General features: G+C 37.1%; 2 protein-coding genes across 4 annotated transcripts in view; one reads left to right on the top strand and one right to left on the bottom strand.

The window, feature by feature from the left end:
* LOC131037116 (uncharacterized) overlaps positions 1 to 13,517 on the top strand; it is a 102,001-nt gene extending 88,484 nt beyond the window's left edge. For all 3 annotated transcript variants that reach the window (XM_057969152.2, XM_057969153.2, XM_057969154.2), the window contains one exon: positions 12,811 to 13,517. In XM_057969152.2, coding sequence (XP_057825135.2) covers positions 12,811 to 13,031 — 221 coding nt within the window. In that variant the 3' untranslated portion in view covers positions 13,032 to 13,517. The remainder of the gene's footprint in view (positions 1 to 12,810) is intronic.
* Positions 7,816 to 11,166, bottom strand: LOC131051306 (uncharacterized). The gene is made up of 5 exons (XM_057985760.2): positions 10,313 to 11,166; positions 9,902 to 10,200; positions 9,395 to 9,792; positions 8,860 to 9,271; positions 7,816 to 8,749 (listed from the first exon to the last, which is right to left on the bottom strand). Exons 1-5 carry the CDS (start codon positions 11,047 to 11,049, stop codon positions 8,151 to 8,153), a joined length of 2,445 nt encoding a protein of 814 aa, XP_057841743.2. The 5' UTR covers positions 11,050 to 11,166; the 3' UTR covers positions 7,816 to 8,150.
* Positions 13,518 to 17,648: the final 4,131 nt, after the last annotated feature.

Raw genomic sequence — 17,648 nt, 5'->3', positions numbered from 1 at the left:
GGTGCCTCCAGCAATGTAATGCCACTAGCCGTTTGTCAAAAGTTAGGGCTTGTTCCGGCAAGGACTAATAAGAAAGTCACATAGCTAGATAAGACTGAGGTACCTGTGATGGGAGAGCTCAACAATATCCACATGCAGTTGGCAGCAGACCCAAGAGTGTAGAGTTGTATCGATATCTCTGTCGTAGACATCCCAGATGGATATGGCATGTTACTAAGTAGGGATTGGTCCAGAAGACTGAATGGATACATTTCTACTGACTTCTCTCATATGTGGTTACCATGGAAAGGGGTTCCAAATCAAATCAAAATCGATAGTACCCCAAGGCTTAAAGTTGATGATCACAGAATATATGTAGAAAATAAGGAAATATTGTTTCTCGAGACCGACCTAGGGTCCTATACACCTAGGGTAAATGAAGTTTTGACACTACAGGCCTCCTCCATAGGAGAAGCAATTGAAGATGGATCCGACCTCACATTACTTGACAATCCAGACAAAAAGGAGAAATTATTCAAGAGTTTCAAAGAATTCATCTAGACAAATGTATGTCAAAGGGCAGAAATGACGAGTAAGATTCATGAACTACTGCTGACCAATTGGTGTCGGGCTCACAACACATCTCATTCAGAATTCACTTGTAAAGAATGCCACAAAGCAATCAAGGAGGTTCATCAGATGCTCTAGCAGTTTGTAGACCCTGGAAGCGATATCGAGAGTAGACCAGTCCGTCAAAGGCATGAACCTGAGCAAAATATAGAGGTAAATATGGAAGAGGATCAACTGCAAGACTGCCGTAGGCGCGCCATTGAAATACAAGCTTCATCATCCTACTGAACAATCAGACAAGAGGTTGAAGGTGAGATCAGCCAAATGTTAGAAGAATTTAATAGAAATATCATGGAAGTTCAAGCTCTACCACCTCCACAAGAAGAAAGGGAAGAACAAGTTTCAGTATGGTCTCAACATGGAGAACATGCATGGATCCTAAGGTTTGACGGATCCTATTCCAAAAAAGGGGCAGGAGCTGGGTTCAAATTAACCAGCCCCGATGGGGAGATGTTTCTCATAGCTCGTCGACTCCAGTTTCCCTGCACAAATAATGTAGCAGAGTATGAATCACTAATACACGGATTGTTGTTCGCCATAAGTAAGGGGGCTAAAATTGTACAAGCCTTTGGTGATTCAGAGATAGTAGTAAAACAAGTGAGAAAACAATATGTTTGCCATGATAAGAGGCTATCTCATTACCGTAACAGGATCTGGGATCTCCTCGAAAGCTTTGATGCTTTCAACATCCGGTCAGTAGGGCAAGCAAATAACCAGATTGCCAACACCTTAGCTCAAGCGGCCAGTTCACTAGAATCCCTTGCTATAGAGAACATAGATCATTTGTCTATAGAGTTGTCGCTAAATCCCTCAATCCCAGACAATATCACAAATTTTTAGGTGTTTGAAGACGATGGTCAGATTCAAGAATTTTTGACAAGCTCAGATATATTTACAACTTAGATGATTGATGATGAGGAAACGGAAGAAGAAGCAGAACTAGATGATGATGGGATTTTAAACTTGAAGACAAATTTCATCCCTAGAGGGATGATACAGTTAGAGAGAATGTATGATCAGGACCAAATCAATGAAATAAAAGGTCAAAAGATTGATGGTGACCAGTTCGAGAAAGTCAATATGGGAACTGAAGATAATGTTAAAAACGTGTGCATAGGTAAAATCTGTACACCAGAAGAAAGGGCTGGGATAATTCACGCTTTAGAAGAATATGCCGATATCATAGCATGGAGCTATGAGGACCTAAGGACCTATGATACTTTTGTCATTACCCACACAATCCCTCTCAAATAGGACAATAGACCTTTCCAAAATGGAAAGTTTTATTTTCTCTCCAAATTTCATCTTTATCAAGGAATCTTCTAGAACTTTTTTTAATTTCCAAGATTCTTGGTTTTTTTTTTTGAAAATGTTTCGAAGTGTTGAAAAATAATTCGTGAAAAATAATCTTAATTTTGGAAAATAATTAAAAATTTATTTCATGTGTCAAAATTATTTTCCAACTTGTTGGTCTGATTTCATGTGGATTTTGATCAAAATTTATCTTTCTTAATGGCATGACAAATTGATTGCTCTCATGTTCGATCAATGGATCAATTTTAGGTCTCTGGTCAGGCATCTTCACATATTCCATTTATGTTTGGATGAATCAATTTGTTGTCTGGACAAGGGTTTGGACAATTTGTCTTATGTCTTGACTGGATATGTCAGAGTTTGTCTTGGAATTTACTTCAATCTTCGTGTCTTGGCATGCTTCATGTGAATTGGTTTTGGATTTGAGACTTGGAACGTTCTTAGACAATCATCCTTTGGTGAATCTTCATGCTTCAATCTTTTTATGCCTTGGACAAAATTAGTGGATTAGAAAAGTTTGGACAGTCATGAGCCTTCTTGTCCTTGGCAGATTTGGAAATATGATCAGACCATTTGTCTTGCTTTTATCCTTGATCTTGTTTATATGGCAAACTTGAGCCTTGTTTGTCTTGTCATGGCAAAGCTTGAAGGGTTTTAAGCTTTCTTTGTGTTTGGCCTGCCAACTTATGTTTTAGATCAGACTTGGAAGGATTTTGGACAGTCATATGTCTTTCATGTCTTGATGGGCATATATGTCTGGAAGTTGTTTTGTCATGTGCTTGCTGTTCATGGCAGATTTTAATGATGTTTAGACAGTTTTACTTGCTCTTTGTCAGGTCATCTTGGCAAGCGTTATTTAATCCTGTGATTGCTCTTTGTCATGACCTTCTCCATGCTTTCCTTGGGCGGAATTTGAAGGTGTTTGGACAATTTTTCAATCTTCATGATAGGCGAACTTCATGCCCTATCATCCTTTGGACTTTGATCATCTTGTGTTATGTTTTTTTATTGTCCAACCTTTGGCGAATTTGGACATTCCCTTCTAAAACTTATCTTGCTTTTCAAAGGGCTAACTTAGAAGACCATGTGCCATGTTTGCTTGACCAAGGATAGGGTGGAGTTGATGTGATGCTTGCCAACTTTTAATTTGCTTTCATCTTTTGAAGACATGATTTGCTTGGACAAGGCCTTGATTATGGTAGGGCGGAGTTTACATGTCCTTGGATGTGTTTGTCTTGTGTCTTCTTCATGGCAGACTTGGATAGTCTTTCCCTTTCAAGGTAGACTTAGAGATGATCAAGACATGCTCTCCATTGTAGGTGAACTTAGAATATGTGAGTTTCATTGCTTTGTCTTTGTGCTCAGCAAACCTTCAATCTGCTGTGTATGGCGAACTTGGATAAGTCTTGAACATGTCGAACTTATTGATTGCTGCCTTGGACAAAATTTGGACAATTTTGTCTGGCTTTCAAACCCTTGGATATGCTTTATTTCTTATCCCCATGGTGGATTTCATTACCCTGTCTGAAATCTGATAGTCTGATCAGATTCTTTCATGCTTGGAAGCTGCTTACCTTGCTCAATTTTGGTGAATTTTGAGATAGACTTATGCTTCAATCCTTGCTTGGTAAAATAAGGAAATCTTTAATGAAGCCTAATTATGTTTTATAGCTTCTTGGCAATTTCTAGAAGCTCTATGCTTTATTCAATTTTTTTAGAAAGTTCTTTGCTTCATGAAGTTTCTCCTTCAATTTGAGTGAACTTGGAAGGCTTGGATAACCTTGCTTTATACGATTTTTGGCAAATTTGGAAGTTTCCATACTTTATTTCCTTCTAGAAGGCGGTGTCATAATGTTTTAATTTAACCCAATCGAACTTTTCCTTATTAGCTTCTTTCTAGAAGGCGAACTTTGGGAAAGTTTTATTTGCTTTCTTCTAGAATGTGAATTGGAAGAGGCTTTATTTGCTTTGTTCTAGAAGCGAATTTAGGATTCTCTGCCATGTCATCAATTTGCTTTATTTGCTTGGGCGAACTTTGAAATGCCATGTCATCTTACATGTCATTGCCAAGTTGGAAGGCTTCTAGGCGGACTTGGACAATCATCTTCCATACTTGCCTAGGCGAACCTTGCATCATCCTTGCTTATGCCTTGGCGGACTTTGCTAACCTTCTTCCAATCTAGCATGGGCGGACTTGGATGAGTCTTAGACAGTTTATTCCATGTCTTGGGCGGACTTGGACAATCGTCTTCCCAACTCACTTCATACTTTCATGCCTTAGCTTATTTTTCAACTTTATTTGCTTGATTAACCCCACATAGGAGTTTAACTAACTCTTGCCAAGATTCAATTAACCCTTGGTAGGAGTTTACCATCTGTCAGACAATTTGTTTGGACAACTTCCTTATGCTTTGGCAAACCTTGATCCTGCTTGGATATCTTGGGTGGACTTGACTGATCATATGCCATTCCACTTGTCTGACCTTGAGCCTTGGCGAACTTGATTGATCATCTGCCATTTTCATTTCTTTAACTCCGGCGAAATTTTTAATGTGCCATCTCCCATTGCGACCTTTATACTTGATCAATAGTACATCTGGAACGAAACCCTAATTAGGGTTTCCACTTTGCTTTTTGCACTTGAAGCCCTAATTTTCGAAATCTGAGAACATAGGTAGTAATAATTTGGCATGGAGATCAAAACCCTAATCTCGGAAAAAAGCAAAAAAAAAAGCAAACCCTTGCTTTTTATACTCAAGAGGCAAAATTTTTTGAATCCGGAGACATGGGCAGGACTGATATGACCTAAAGAACAAAACCCTAATCTCATAAAAAAAAGCAAAATTTCAAAGCCCTGCTTTTTATGCTTAGAGACAAGATTTTCAAATTCTGACAACATGGGCAGAGATGAAATGACTTAAGGAACAAAACCCAAATGACACTTTCAAAAAAGCAGAAAAAAGCAAAAAAGCAAAAAATTCTAAAAATAGAAAGTTGTCAGAAATGACCCAAAGCAATTGCGATCCTCATGACAACATTCATTCATGATTGTGAACATGATTTCCAAACTTGGCTTGGGATGACCTCAAAAATTCAAACTCGAAACTCCCTTAGAAAATGGATTTACGAAACTGCAGAGCTAGGACAAAACCCTAAAAAGCGAAAACAGGGGGTCTCCATTTGCGATGGGGTGATGTGTGAATTAGGTCACAACATGACCCCCACTCTTGATTCTTCTTTTGATATCCCTAATAGAAGTATTGCTTGGACTGTTGTTTGTTGTAGGGGGAAGGGGATGTCCTCCCCTCCCCTCCCAAACCCCTCTGTGTCAAGTTTTGGGTGTTTCTCCCCACTCGAGTTGGGTTTTGGGTTGTTGCTGGTTTGGCAGGCTTTTAATAGTGGACTTCTAGCTTGTCGTTAAAGGCCTCTCTGACCTTGTTTTGTTTTGGGTTTGTACCCTTGTTTTGTTGCCTTGCTTTTGCTGCCTACATGCTGTTGTATAAAGGGCCAACACTCTTGTTTTACTGCTTATTTAAATAAAAAACAAATGAGCTTATGATTACAACAATTTTGAATGAATGATTGAGTCAATCCTAAAATGGTCTAGTTCTATTGTGAGATTGCTTAATCCAAACCCAAAATGGCCTAACTAAATCCTGAAATGGTCTGACCCAATGCCTAATGCAGTGCAAACATAGCACCTAAAACCAACGCAAAAATAAAACTCAATTTTATACAAAATGACGACTCAAGACAGTATGAAATTGATGGCTAATCTAATCTGCAAATGGTTAAATTCAATCTCAATACATCAACATAAAACAATAGTACCTAAAACCAACGCAAAAATAAAACTCAATTTTATACAAAATGATGAGTCAAGACAGTATGAAATTGATGGCTAATCTAATCTGCAAATGGTTAAATTCAATCTCAATACATCAATCTAATTTGCGCGAGTGTAAGTACAAAAACATAAATACAAAAAAGAACATAGCAAGTTCTATAGACTTTCAGAGTGATGCACTCAGTGAACTTCCATTCAATACTAATGAAACATCTTAAAGAAATTCCATATGGAGTTTGATTCTAATGCAAAATATGTATTTGTAGGTCCGATAATGAAGATGGATGGCAAAAATACGATCAATCACATGACATCAATGGCCTCCAACCCATGTAGTGCCTTGAGAGAGATGGTGTTTATCCATACAAGTAAAGTAAATAACCCTAATGCAAAAGCTAGAGCAATGATTAATTGCTAAGAATGCGGGCATCTCTTGTGAATGAATATTTCATGAACACTTACTCGATATGGCTTACCCAACATTATTTTTCAATGGATGATGCAAATATTTTGAGTGAGACAAGTCCATCTACATGAATTTGTTAAACTTTGTTTTGATATGTGGATTTTTATTTCCAACAATACCCACAATTTAGATATTACATAATGAACAAAATCATGAGACATAATGCTTGCATCTCGTGTGAATGAATATTTCATGAACAACTTACTCGATATGTGGCTTACCCAACATTATTTTTCGATGGATGATGCAAATATTTTGAGTGAGACAAGTCCATCTAGATGAATTTGTTAAACTTTGTTTTGATATGTGGATTTTTATTTCCAACAATACCCACAATTTAGATATTACATAATGAACAAAATCATGAGACATTGTGCACATAATTCATCCACCCAAATTTGAGAAAAAAAGCCTTAATGACATGTCAAGCACAATTTGATGTATATTATGCATTGGATGAATATGAAATGTTTCATTAATTGTCAAAGAAAAATTTTGTATGATAAAAAATTTATTCGACAACTGAACCTTGGCTATATGCAGTTTGATTTTGATATAAATGAATATGTTTTTGTTGTGTGTCTAAAAGATGCTGAGAGACATCAGTCTCTGAGTGCTTATATTTTCATTATATTTCAAAATAGTTAACAAAGAGGTTACCATATATTAGCCAAAGGCTAAAACAACAAGCTATTAACCATACTTACAACATATAAAAGCAACCTGGATCGTGATATCAAAAAACAGAGGCAGCAATCAAAAGCAACTAGAACATCAAATATGTAGAGAATCATCATACTCCTATGTTGGTGATTACAACATAATACCTAGTCATGTTTTTGTTCCAGCTTTTAGTCTCATTCTTAGGGCAGATTTCTCCAACATTTTCTTGATCAAGGGTAAGCTGCACCGCTGATGAAAAGCCAATATCATGATCAATAAAATGTTCCATAAACAACTGTCCAATTTTAGCCACCATTATGTCATCACACATCCACTCCTCCGGGCCATCATTAGCTGTCTGTCTTGTTTATGCCACTGCAAAAGATTCTTTGCCCATTTTGTGTACTCTGATTATTTCTCAACTAGTTGCTCATCTTCTTCAAACTAGGCCACCCTCCAAGTGCTTGAAATCTTCCTTGGTGAGATTTATTGTACTGTGATTAATTAGCTTGCAAAAGTCTTTTTTATTATGTCAAAAAACATTGTAACCGAACAAGAGAGACAACTTCGCACCAGAAGTTAGTAAACAATTATCTTTAGCCTTGAAACAATTTGTTATTCGTAGCTTTCCAAATAAAACACATGGCTTTATTGGAGAAAACAAAACAAAATTTACAATATTTTTACCCAGATATTTCATATAACGAAAAACAATATCAGTACAAGAAATATACTCTTTATTGGTCCACTTAACAAGTCCCTTGGAAAAAAGAAACCCCAAACTTCTTGTGCAAAAGGGCTAATAAAAAATATTTAAAATAATTAAAAAAAGACTTAAATATAGCAAATATAACAAACTACAACATTAAGACCTAAGGCTTTTTTTATAGTTCCAACCATAGTTGAACTACTCGCGACTCGGCTCGACTCGCCAAGCCCCTGGGAAAAAAACTCGGCGAAAACTCGGGAAAAACTCGGAAAAACTCGGCGAAAAACTCGGCAACTTAAAAACACGCTTAAACTTAGTAAAAAATGCATTTTTTTTGCAATTTTTAATGAGAAGATGCATCCAAAGAGTCAATAAATGATAACACAAAAGAAACAAGCTGATTCTAGATATATTTAAATGCAAAGTGTCTACAAAATCGCATCCTCATGAGGAATGCTGATGGCTGGAAGCCTGAAGCAAAATAGTAAATTACTAAATAGTTTTTGTAAAACCAAAAGTAAATACATCATCACAAATTACAATTACAACTTCCTCTTCCCAGCTCTAGCAAAAACATGGGGAGAGGTAGAACTAGAGGGTCTAGACTGTCTAGTCGTATAAGTCTGCTGTGGGACTGGGCGTGACTGTGCCTCCTCGCTCGGTATGGTTGATTGAGACTCATTCTCCATCCTGGATGAAGCTATGTCTCCACCTGCCTCTGGCACTGGCAATGAATCCTCATCCTCATCCTCATCCTCATCCTCCTCAATGTCATCCAGCCTGAAACCAAATCCACCCCCCTCCTCCATAGCCTGCCTCTCCAAATCAGTGATGTCAGTGTCGGAAAACAATGAAGGCTGCTCCTGTGATGTCCAATCACTGTAAGGATCTATATCATCCAAGTCAATTGGACCACCTTCTAGTTCCTCTACCTTCTTTACGCGCAATCGAAGATTATATTGCACGTAGACAAGGTCATTGAGCCGTTTCTGCGCTAACTTGCTCCTCTTCTTCGTGTGGATTGCTTCAAACAAGCTCCAATTGCGCTCACAATTGGATGAACTGCAAGGCTGACATAAGACTCTGAGGGCAAATTTTTTGAGATGTGGGGTGTTTCCACCCCAATTTTGCCACCAAGCATCTGCAAAATAAATAAAATGGAAAAGTTAGAAAGCAAAGAGAAAAGAGAAAACATAATTTATCAATCATTTTAGTCTTTAGATCCCAAAATCCAAATGGCAAATGTTATACCTGGGGTTTGAGTGGTTCTTCCTCTCCTAGCCAGCTCTGAAGAGAATAGCTTACCCCTTCCTCCCTCATAATTTTGGAGCTCACTCACAATGAGGTCTCTCTCCTCAACATCAGGTACCATCCTCTCAATGCATGTACTGAGGCCCTCCATGACTTCTCCATTCGAATCTGAGTAAGAACCCCCGAACCTAAAACGAGGGTTGAGGAAGTACCCTGCTGCATGAATGGGTTGGTGGAGCTGATTGTTCCACCTCCTATCAACAATTTCCCAAATGGGATCAAATTTGAGCCTATCCCCCTTGTAGTAATTTTTGATAGACTCTTTGGCCCTATCCATGGCCTCATAAAGATATCCCATTGGGGTTTTATCCCCATCCACCAAGCGAAGAACTCGAACCAAGGGCTCTGACACCTACAATTGAAAAATACAAATTACAAAAAGATCAAAATTTAAATAATGAAGTTACAAATTAGTAATGAGAGACTTGAATCAAAAATAACTAAAATTTAAAAATTAAAGTTTTGAAGTAACAACCTTCACAATCTCTGCAGCCCTTTGTGCAAATTGGTTGTCGAAGACTATGCATGCGACAACCTCTCCTTCAGGCTTCTTTGAATAAGGTGAGTTAAGCCATTCTCCACTCACAAACATTTGTTTCAAAGAAGTCAATGCAGCAAGAATGCTTTGCAACGTCAAGAAAATCGTTGCAAACCTTGTGACACCAGCTCTCACCAAATCTTTCCCTTGCGTGTGTTGTCTCATCAAATTTAGGACCCAAGGGTGATTGTAGATATATTTAGTGATCCTCCTTGCATCTTCCACAACTGGAGTCACCCACTCAAGTTTTCCTATGTCCTCCAAAAGAAGGTCAAGGACATGTGTTGCACAAGGTGTCCAAAAAAGAGTGGGGTGCCTCTCTTGGAGGATTCTTCCTGCAAAAGAAGAATTTATTCTTAAGAAATATGCAACCAAGTAAAACAAAGCCCACAACAAATGAGAATATTGCTAATGCCTAAAGGTGATAATTCAAAAGGATTCTACCTGCTGACACATATGCTGCTGCATTATCTGTGATGATTTGCACCACATTCTCTACCCCCACCTCCATGATGACACGCTCCAACATTCCAGCCAATGTTTCTGCATTTTTCACCTTGTTGGAGGCATCGATAGATTTCAAGAACACTACATTGTCCTTGCAAGCGACCAAAAAATTGATGATGGTGCGGTTCTTGCCATCTGTCCACCCATCAGAAAGAATGGTGCAGCCATAATTTGCCCAATCAATTTTTTGATCCTCCATCACTTCTCTTGCCCTAGCAACTGCATTTGTGAGCAACCTATAAATGCAAAGTGAAATTAGGTATTAGTACACAATTTTGATTTAATAAACAAGAAATCTAAAATATAATTAAAAATGAAATCAAGTGGACTATGTAGTAATTTACTAACCTCCCACTCAAATCCCTGCGAGAAGGGGCCTTGTACCCCTTTCCTGAAACTGTCATAGCAGTCACCAAATTCAACCAATAAGCATTCTCCGCCACATTGAATGCAATGTTGTTGAAGTACCAAAAATCAGCAACTGCAATGTCAGTTTTCTCATGTACCTCCTTATTCCATCCACTAGCCTCTAATGATGGTTGTCCTCCAGGTGTGTTTCTGGGCACAAAATAATCACCTATCGAACCTGATCGTTGTGATGGAAGTGGAACAGGGCCCCGGCCAGGTACTCTACTAGAGGAAGCAGAAGCAATGGGTGAGCTGATGGTCGGTTTGCGGATACGTGGGCCACGCCGAGAGCCCACTATGCCCTCAAGTGCTTCTTCTTCCTCTTCAAGGTCAATAGAAACACCTTGAGATTCAGCTATGGCTGATCTCATGGCTAGTTTTGCCCTCTCCCTTTGCAGTTTCTTCTCTTCCCCAACTGCAAGTAGGGCATTCATTTGTCTTTTTATTTCTTCATTGGTCCCAGGGCATGCTCTAGCATCATGCCTATCTATTCCTGCAAGGTGGTATTTGAGGCGGTTGATGCCTCCATGAAGTATTCTCTCACACTGTATGCATATAATTGACCCAGGATCGGGTCCCTCATAGGCATACCTCCATGCCCCATCTCTAGCACCTCTAGGACGGGTGCCTATAAATCCAGATGGGCATGGATCTAGTGGCCATTGCTCCCTTGCCATGATTAATGCTTACTTAACCTACACATACAAAGTGCAAAAAAAAATTAACATTTTAGTTAAACAATTTAGCACTAAGCAAACTATCTACATTAGTTTAAATAAATTTAGACATCATTCGAAGTTTTTTTTAAAAAAAAGTAGGGTTTGAATTTTTTTTTGAAAACTAGATTCTTCAAAAAAATTGTGAAAATTCAACAAGAATTGTGTTAAATCTTGTGTAAATAACTTAGAAATGATTTAGACTACCTAGGAATCATTTGTAATCAATCTAAATGCAACAAAAAATAAACAAATTGTTTTAAAAAAGCATAGAAAAAAAAATTAAAAAACTTACTTGGAATCTGATTTTCCCTTCAAATCCCCTTCAAATCCCCTTCAAATCCACTTGGAATCACTCAATAACCACCCCAAATCACCTTCCAAGCCTTCCAAATGAGTTTCCCCCTTCTCAGCCCAAAACACAATTGAAAAACAAAAAAACAAATTTGTTTTAAGCCGTTTTCGGCTGTATACAAAACACGGGCGAGTTTTTTTCAAAAACTCGCCGAGTTTTTGGCAAAAACTCGCCAAAAACTCTGCGAGTTTTTGCCAAAAACTCTGCGAGTTTCCTGGCGAGTAGAAGTCGTTACTACTCGCCAGGGGCAAAAACTCGGCGAGTTTTTGTGACTCGCCGAGTATTCGGCGAGTTTGTCATCTATGGTTCCAACAACCTTCGAAAGCTTGCTTTTTAAGGTTCAGTCCATGGGGATCAAACAAAAGACAACTTTTTCTTTTCCATTCTACGTCAAAAAAGTCAAATCACCCATTTATTGTTTAACAATAAAAATATCTCCTGGTTACTGTTTAGTATTTCTTAGAGAGACGTACCAGTAATATTAGTAAGTGAAGTCCAATTGATCCAAGGTTTCAGTGTAAATGTGTCTTACCCTTTTTAGGAAATTAATGCATTCAGCAAAATGGAGAAGGTTATCTTTTGGGAATCAAGGAGCAGAAATTTCAAAATTTGCCCTTAATTTCTTCTGAAGAAACCAAATGCCCATTCCTGAACAGAGCACCCAGATTTTGAAATCCTTTTGCATACAAGTCTGGTGAATTTAACCCAATTCAAACCTTCTTAACTTGTCAAGAGATTGTACAAAGTATATCTACCTTCGCAAAACTTGTCTGAAGAGCAAGAAAAAATCTTTCCCAAGGTTCCATCATTTGTGGTTCCTTTGTACACTTCAGCTTTTGTGGAATTCTACGGGAAACCATCAATTTATAGGGACTCGATATTCTTTAAAGATTTTAAAATAGATTTTCAACTTCCTTAATATTAATGTTATTTTCAAGGGATGCACCTTCTTTTAACTTCCTTGGAATGATCTTCATGCACATTCTCCTAGCCTTGCCGATATTTTAATTGTTTCCATTGGTTCTCTCTTCAGGATCATCTGTTGGAGTGCCAACATTGGATTTGTTACGTAGCATAGATAGGTGTCTCGAGATTGATATATTTCACCATCATTTAAGCAGATGTATTAAAGACATCTATTCTAGTTTCTTAGAGTGCTACAGACATCTTTTCTCTTAAGGGTCAAGTTTCTCATGAAAGAGTGCTTGTAAAGTTTCATGTCAAAATTATCTTTCAAGACTGAGGTTTCATGTATTTAGAAAATAATAGGAATGATTTCATTCTGTATTATAATATGATGCGGTAATAACAACCTGCATGGCAATTTTGATTGGCAATTTCATCCATTTCTTTTGATGGGCTTTCAGACAAATTAGATATGCAAAGTACAAGTAAACCTGAAGCTGCTCATCATCAAAAGCAAAGAGTAGAAGTTTCATCTCAAAATTCATCTGGCGGGAAGGATCGATTGTCTGAAGAATGGGAGCTTTTTGAGAAGAAACTAGCTGAATCTAAAAATGCCGTCCAGTCAAGTAGAGGCTTGTCAATAGGGACATCTACATTACCCACGAACAACAGAGTGGGGTAGTTAGTTTTTTGAGATTCAAATGAAAGCATGGAAATTCATAAAATATGAAGAGCATCATCGTATCTAGTTACCAATGTGTAACCTGAGCACGGGTGCTGCGGGTGCTGGGCACTATTTTGAGGAACTAGCTGATCAAGGGTAGACAAGAATATGTAGTTCAAATTCTCCACTGTAACATCAATTTGTATCAATGTGTACGCTCTGCATATCTCTTCTGGGTTTTGATTCTTGAGGACTGCAGGGTGTAGCATGTCCAGTGATTAGTTCCAAGGAAATTGTAATATAATGCTGAAAATATCGTATTTTTTTGCCCTAGTGGGGCTTGATGTAATAATTGGGTCGGCAAGATCTGCAACCAGTATTTTTCATTCTGTTGCAGGAAATTCGCCTGTCCAGCGTTTCTTAAAATTTGTATTTTCAAGTAGATACATTAGTTTCCACTCTGTATTGCGTTTAGTGCTAAAACAAAAATTGCTGATTATTGTATTTTTGCTTGTGTTTCATTAAATAATTGCATATTTGTTGAAACCCTAAACCAAATGATCATTATTTTCTATTAGCTTTGTGAATCTCGAGAGGCAGATTACACCCCACATCATCCTGGATTTTTGGAATACTGTTTGCAAATGTTTTCATGGATATGTTAGGTACTTAAATGACGGGGAACTCTACTTCGTGATTATCGGTCTTTATAGGGTTCTCTTCCCATGCTTCTTGTGGTTTTTTTCTACACGGGGATATGCATCCAATACAATTAGTGGCATCTTCTTCAAGATGTTCTAATGAAGAATCCCTTTTTGGGTCCATAATTTGTGTTAAATGATACTACTAATCCGACCAGGTAGATGTATAACAAAATATAATCTTCACAGGGAAAGAATTTACTTTTCAATACTTAAGTATGTTGATAAGAGAGAAGCTCTATCTTATACATCTTATTCTTCTCCCGCTTCTTTGTTGATTTCGATGTCGATGCCGAAGGATGTCACTTATATCTATGCATCACCCAAGCAAAACATTGGAAAATATCAACTCATGATCATCGAAATATGCAATCAGAAATGTTCAATCTTAAATCTCTCCTTTAAATCACTTACTCTATTTAATTAAAGGTTTAATTCCTTAATAAATGAATGTTTAGTTTCAGTTCCTTAATAAATGAATGTTAAGGTGATCTAGTTGTATGGTAGATCTTTGTTAAGCTAGGACTTAAGTTGCATAAAGGATTAAATTATTTATAATTATAAAGTCTTCTTAGAAGGAATAAAATGTGTCATCTTTGAGAATTTGTTCACTCCTAGAAAAATGGAATCATGTCATCTTTGTGCATTGTGGAGTGGAATTGATTATTATGTCAACATATTGGAGTGGGTGGGTGAATGCCATTAGAGACATCATTTTATTCATTGCCCTCACTAGGCTACAAGCCCCTCAAGTTGCTTCAACACCCCAAAGAATCACTCATACTCCCTAGTCCCATACAACCATTGACATACATCACCTCTCTCAATCCTTTCGAACTACATTATTCCAAGGTAGTTTCTTAAGAGCCCCAGACACTTGTAAATGTTTCATCTAGTCATACAAGTGAATTTTGGTTCTCTCCATAATACCCTATATTAATTTTAGTCAACTCTACACCTGTTGAGCACACCAACAATAAATGCATTCCTGCAAAATGTGTCATTCGAGAGTAGTGTAAAGGCATCAATGCACATTTTTTCTTTTACACCTCGTGGGGCTGAACTAAATACCCCGACACGTTGAGGTGGGTGGGTGAGTTATGCTAGATTCCTTAGCTTATTCCCTAAATCTCCTTAACCTTTTAAGTTACATTGCACTAAGGCAATCTCTCAAGAGTGGAAGAGAAAAAACTTTCCATAATTTTGCCTACATATTCTCACAAGTTGTGGTACTTACAAATGTCTCATCTACACCTAGAGGTAGAAATCGGCTCTTTCTATAGCACCATTTCTTTCCTTCTTTTTCTTAATTCTTAACCATTTAGTGGTGCCAATAATGAATACATTCTTCAAAAATGTTTCATTTGAGAGGTGTAAAGTTGTCAATATGGATATTTTTCCTTCCACACTTCATGGGATCAAATCGAATTTGTCAACACATCAAGGTGAGCGGATGAATACTAGTAGAGGTCTCATTCCATTCTCCAAATCTCCCAATCCTTAAATCCCACATTTCATCAAGATAGTCTCTTAAGATTTGAAGAGGAGAACTTCCCAAACTTTAGTTTACTTATTCTCTCAATTTTTGCAACCTACAAATATCTCATTTACACCTAGAGGTAGATGTCAAGTCACTCATAGTTCCTTGTCTCAATTTTTCTCGAGGCCATTTGACCTAAACCACATTGAATACATTCTTACAAAATGTGTTATTTGAGAGTAGTGTAAATGTCTCAATAGGAATGTATTTTCTTCCACGCCTCATGGGAGTAAACTAATTGTGCCAATATATTAGGGTGAGTGAGTGAACAAACAATTCATTCAATTGATCTCATCATCCTTCTAGGATACATTATATTGATGCAATCACTAGGAACATGTTCTCCTAGGTGAACCACTAGAAATGAACTATATACAAGTGTCGTGTTGGTAAGAAAAGTGGTGGGACATAGATTGCACTTCCAAGCCCCAAGTATAAATTATGAGTTGTATTTATGCCCTGGACTCAATAGTAGAAGGATAGGAGGTTGATGTATCATGTGGAATAAATAAAATATCAATACATTAAATGACATTCTATTCACAGATTAACTTTAATATATTCATTTAATAGTTTATATTTTTACATAATAATTCTAAAATTATAAAAAGATAATCTTCTTGAAGAAGGATTATAAAGGGATACATGGGTCTTGAAATAGAACCAACGTTAATTGTGAAAAATCCTAAATTACAATATAAGTGATAAATTATTTAGTACATTATGTATGTCTACATCTCCAAACTTTATATTTTATATTGAGTTCCTTCTATCCCAAATGAAGTGTTGATCACTTTCAAAAGCCTATTTGGTACACACAATAAGTTGAGAGGTCATCAAGTACATAAACAACTAATAGGGTTGAAGTTTTATAAAATTTGAAACTATTCAAGACTTCTTCATAAAGATAAAATGCATTAGATTGCAACTAAAATAGTGTCATGTGAAAAATAAATACACAAAAATTATCTTAAGTATTCTCTTTAAGGTTGGTTCAAACTATTCTAAATTTCATTCAACATTTCTTGCCAAAAATTATGCCTCATGTTCCACCTATAAAATGTCTTCTTGTGATGATTTCTCACTTCTTGTGATGATTTCTCAGTAGAACTTGGTAAGGAAAAAGACATATTGATCCACATGAGAATAATTTTCATGCCTTGCCAAGGAACCCCTAAGGAAACAAGTTGAGAAATCTAGATTTTTTTTAAAAAATATTCCAAGATAACTTTACTAGATGATACAACACAACATGTCACACTTACATGACCACACATGTTCAACCCAACAATAAGAATAATAACTCTAGTTGAAGTCTCAACCCGAAGTTTGGACATTCATTCGGTAAAGCCACTATTTTCATAGCTAGTGTTCATTTGATTGTCAACCCAGGGACGTAATACTTGAAATGGGTTTGCACTATATATGCACTAAGTTCCTACGACAGCTATTATGCATTACTACAACAACTAACATTATGCGGAAAATATAATCAAGAATTGAAACTATAGAAAGGCTATAGGAAAACTTCTGCATAAACTCGTAAAAGCAATACTGGATAAATTCAATGCTGATAAACATAAATTATTTTGTTCTGACTTGGCTGCAGGAACAGTCAGTGGATCTGTTTCCAGTGGCTGCAGGAACAGTCAATGCAAGAACGTCTACTGCAGCTAAGGAAAGAAAACTAATCTAAACAAATGGGCAAGAACACTCACCAAGTGGGCCCCCTTGGATGAGTGATACCAGGCTTCCTGAAAACAACTCTAAAAGATCAGAATAACATAATTTTATTAACCATTTTTTGAAAGTCATTACATGATTCAATATGAAAAGAAACTCAAAAATGCTTATGAAAAATCATCTGCTCTATTCTTCTCTCCTTCTATCTAACCTCCGAGAAGAAGAAGAGCTTATTAGTAAAAAGAAATCATCTACAACAAGCAACACAAATCGCGCCGAAAAGAAGAGGCAGATGATTGACTGAGAAAGGAGATAGCTAGAGTTATGCTGCAGGAAACATAGATCTAAACCGAGCCAGAGTCATAACATACTGTGGTGGTATTTACAACTTCAATGTCCACTTAAGTTAGACATTGGTAGTATCGCTTGATTGCTCCTCTTATGCCGTCCCTTACGCTTGCTCAACTTTTCTACAGTTTGATCTTCAGTCATTTCTTGAGTATCCTTCCCTTCAACAGGCGCGATAGGCGAACATTCACTGCAACATCATTTATTCCCTGCACTACAAAAGAAATAACATACAAGAACATACATACGCATTTTATTTAATCAAGACATCTATTAATTTCACATATGATATTGCCCTAAATAATCCACATGGCAACATGAATAAATCACATGGCTGCAAGAATAAATGGCATGGCTACCAGA

The sequence above is a fragment of the Cryptomeria japonica genome, chromosome 2 (assembly GCF_030272615.1).
Source record: "Cryptomeria japonica chromosome 2, Sugi_1.0, whole genome shotgun sequence".
NCBI classification, from domain to species: domain Eukaryota; kingdom Viridiplantae; phylum Streptophyta; class Pinopsida; order Cupressales; family Cupressaceae; genus Cryptomeria; species Cryptomeria japonica.
Note: the sequence above shows the minus strand (reverse complement) of the source record. Positions and strands in the feature narration are given on the sequence as shown.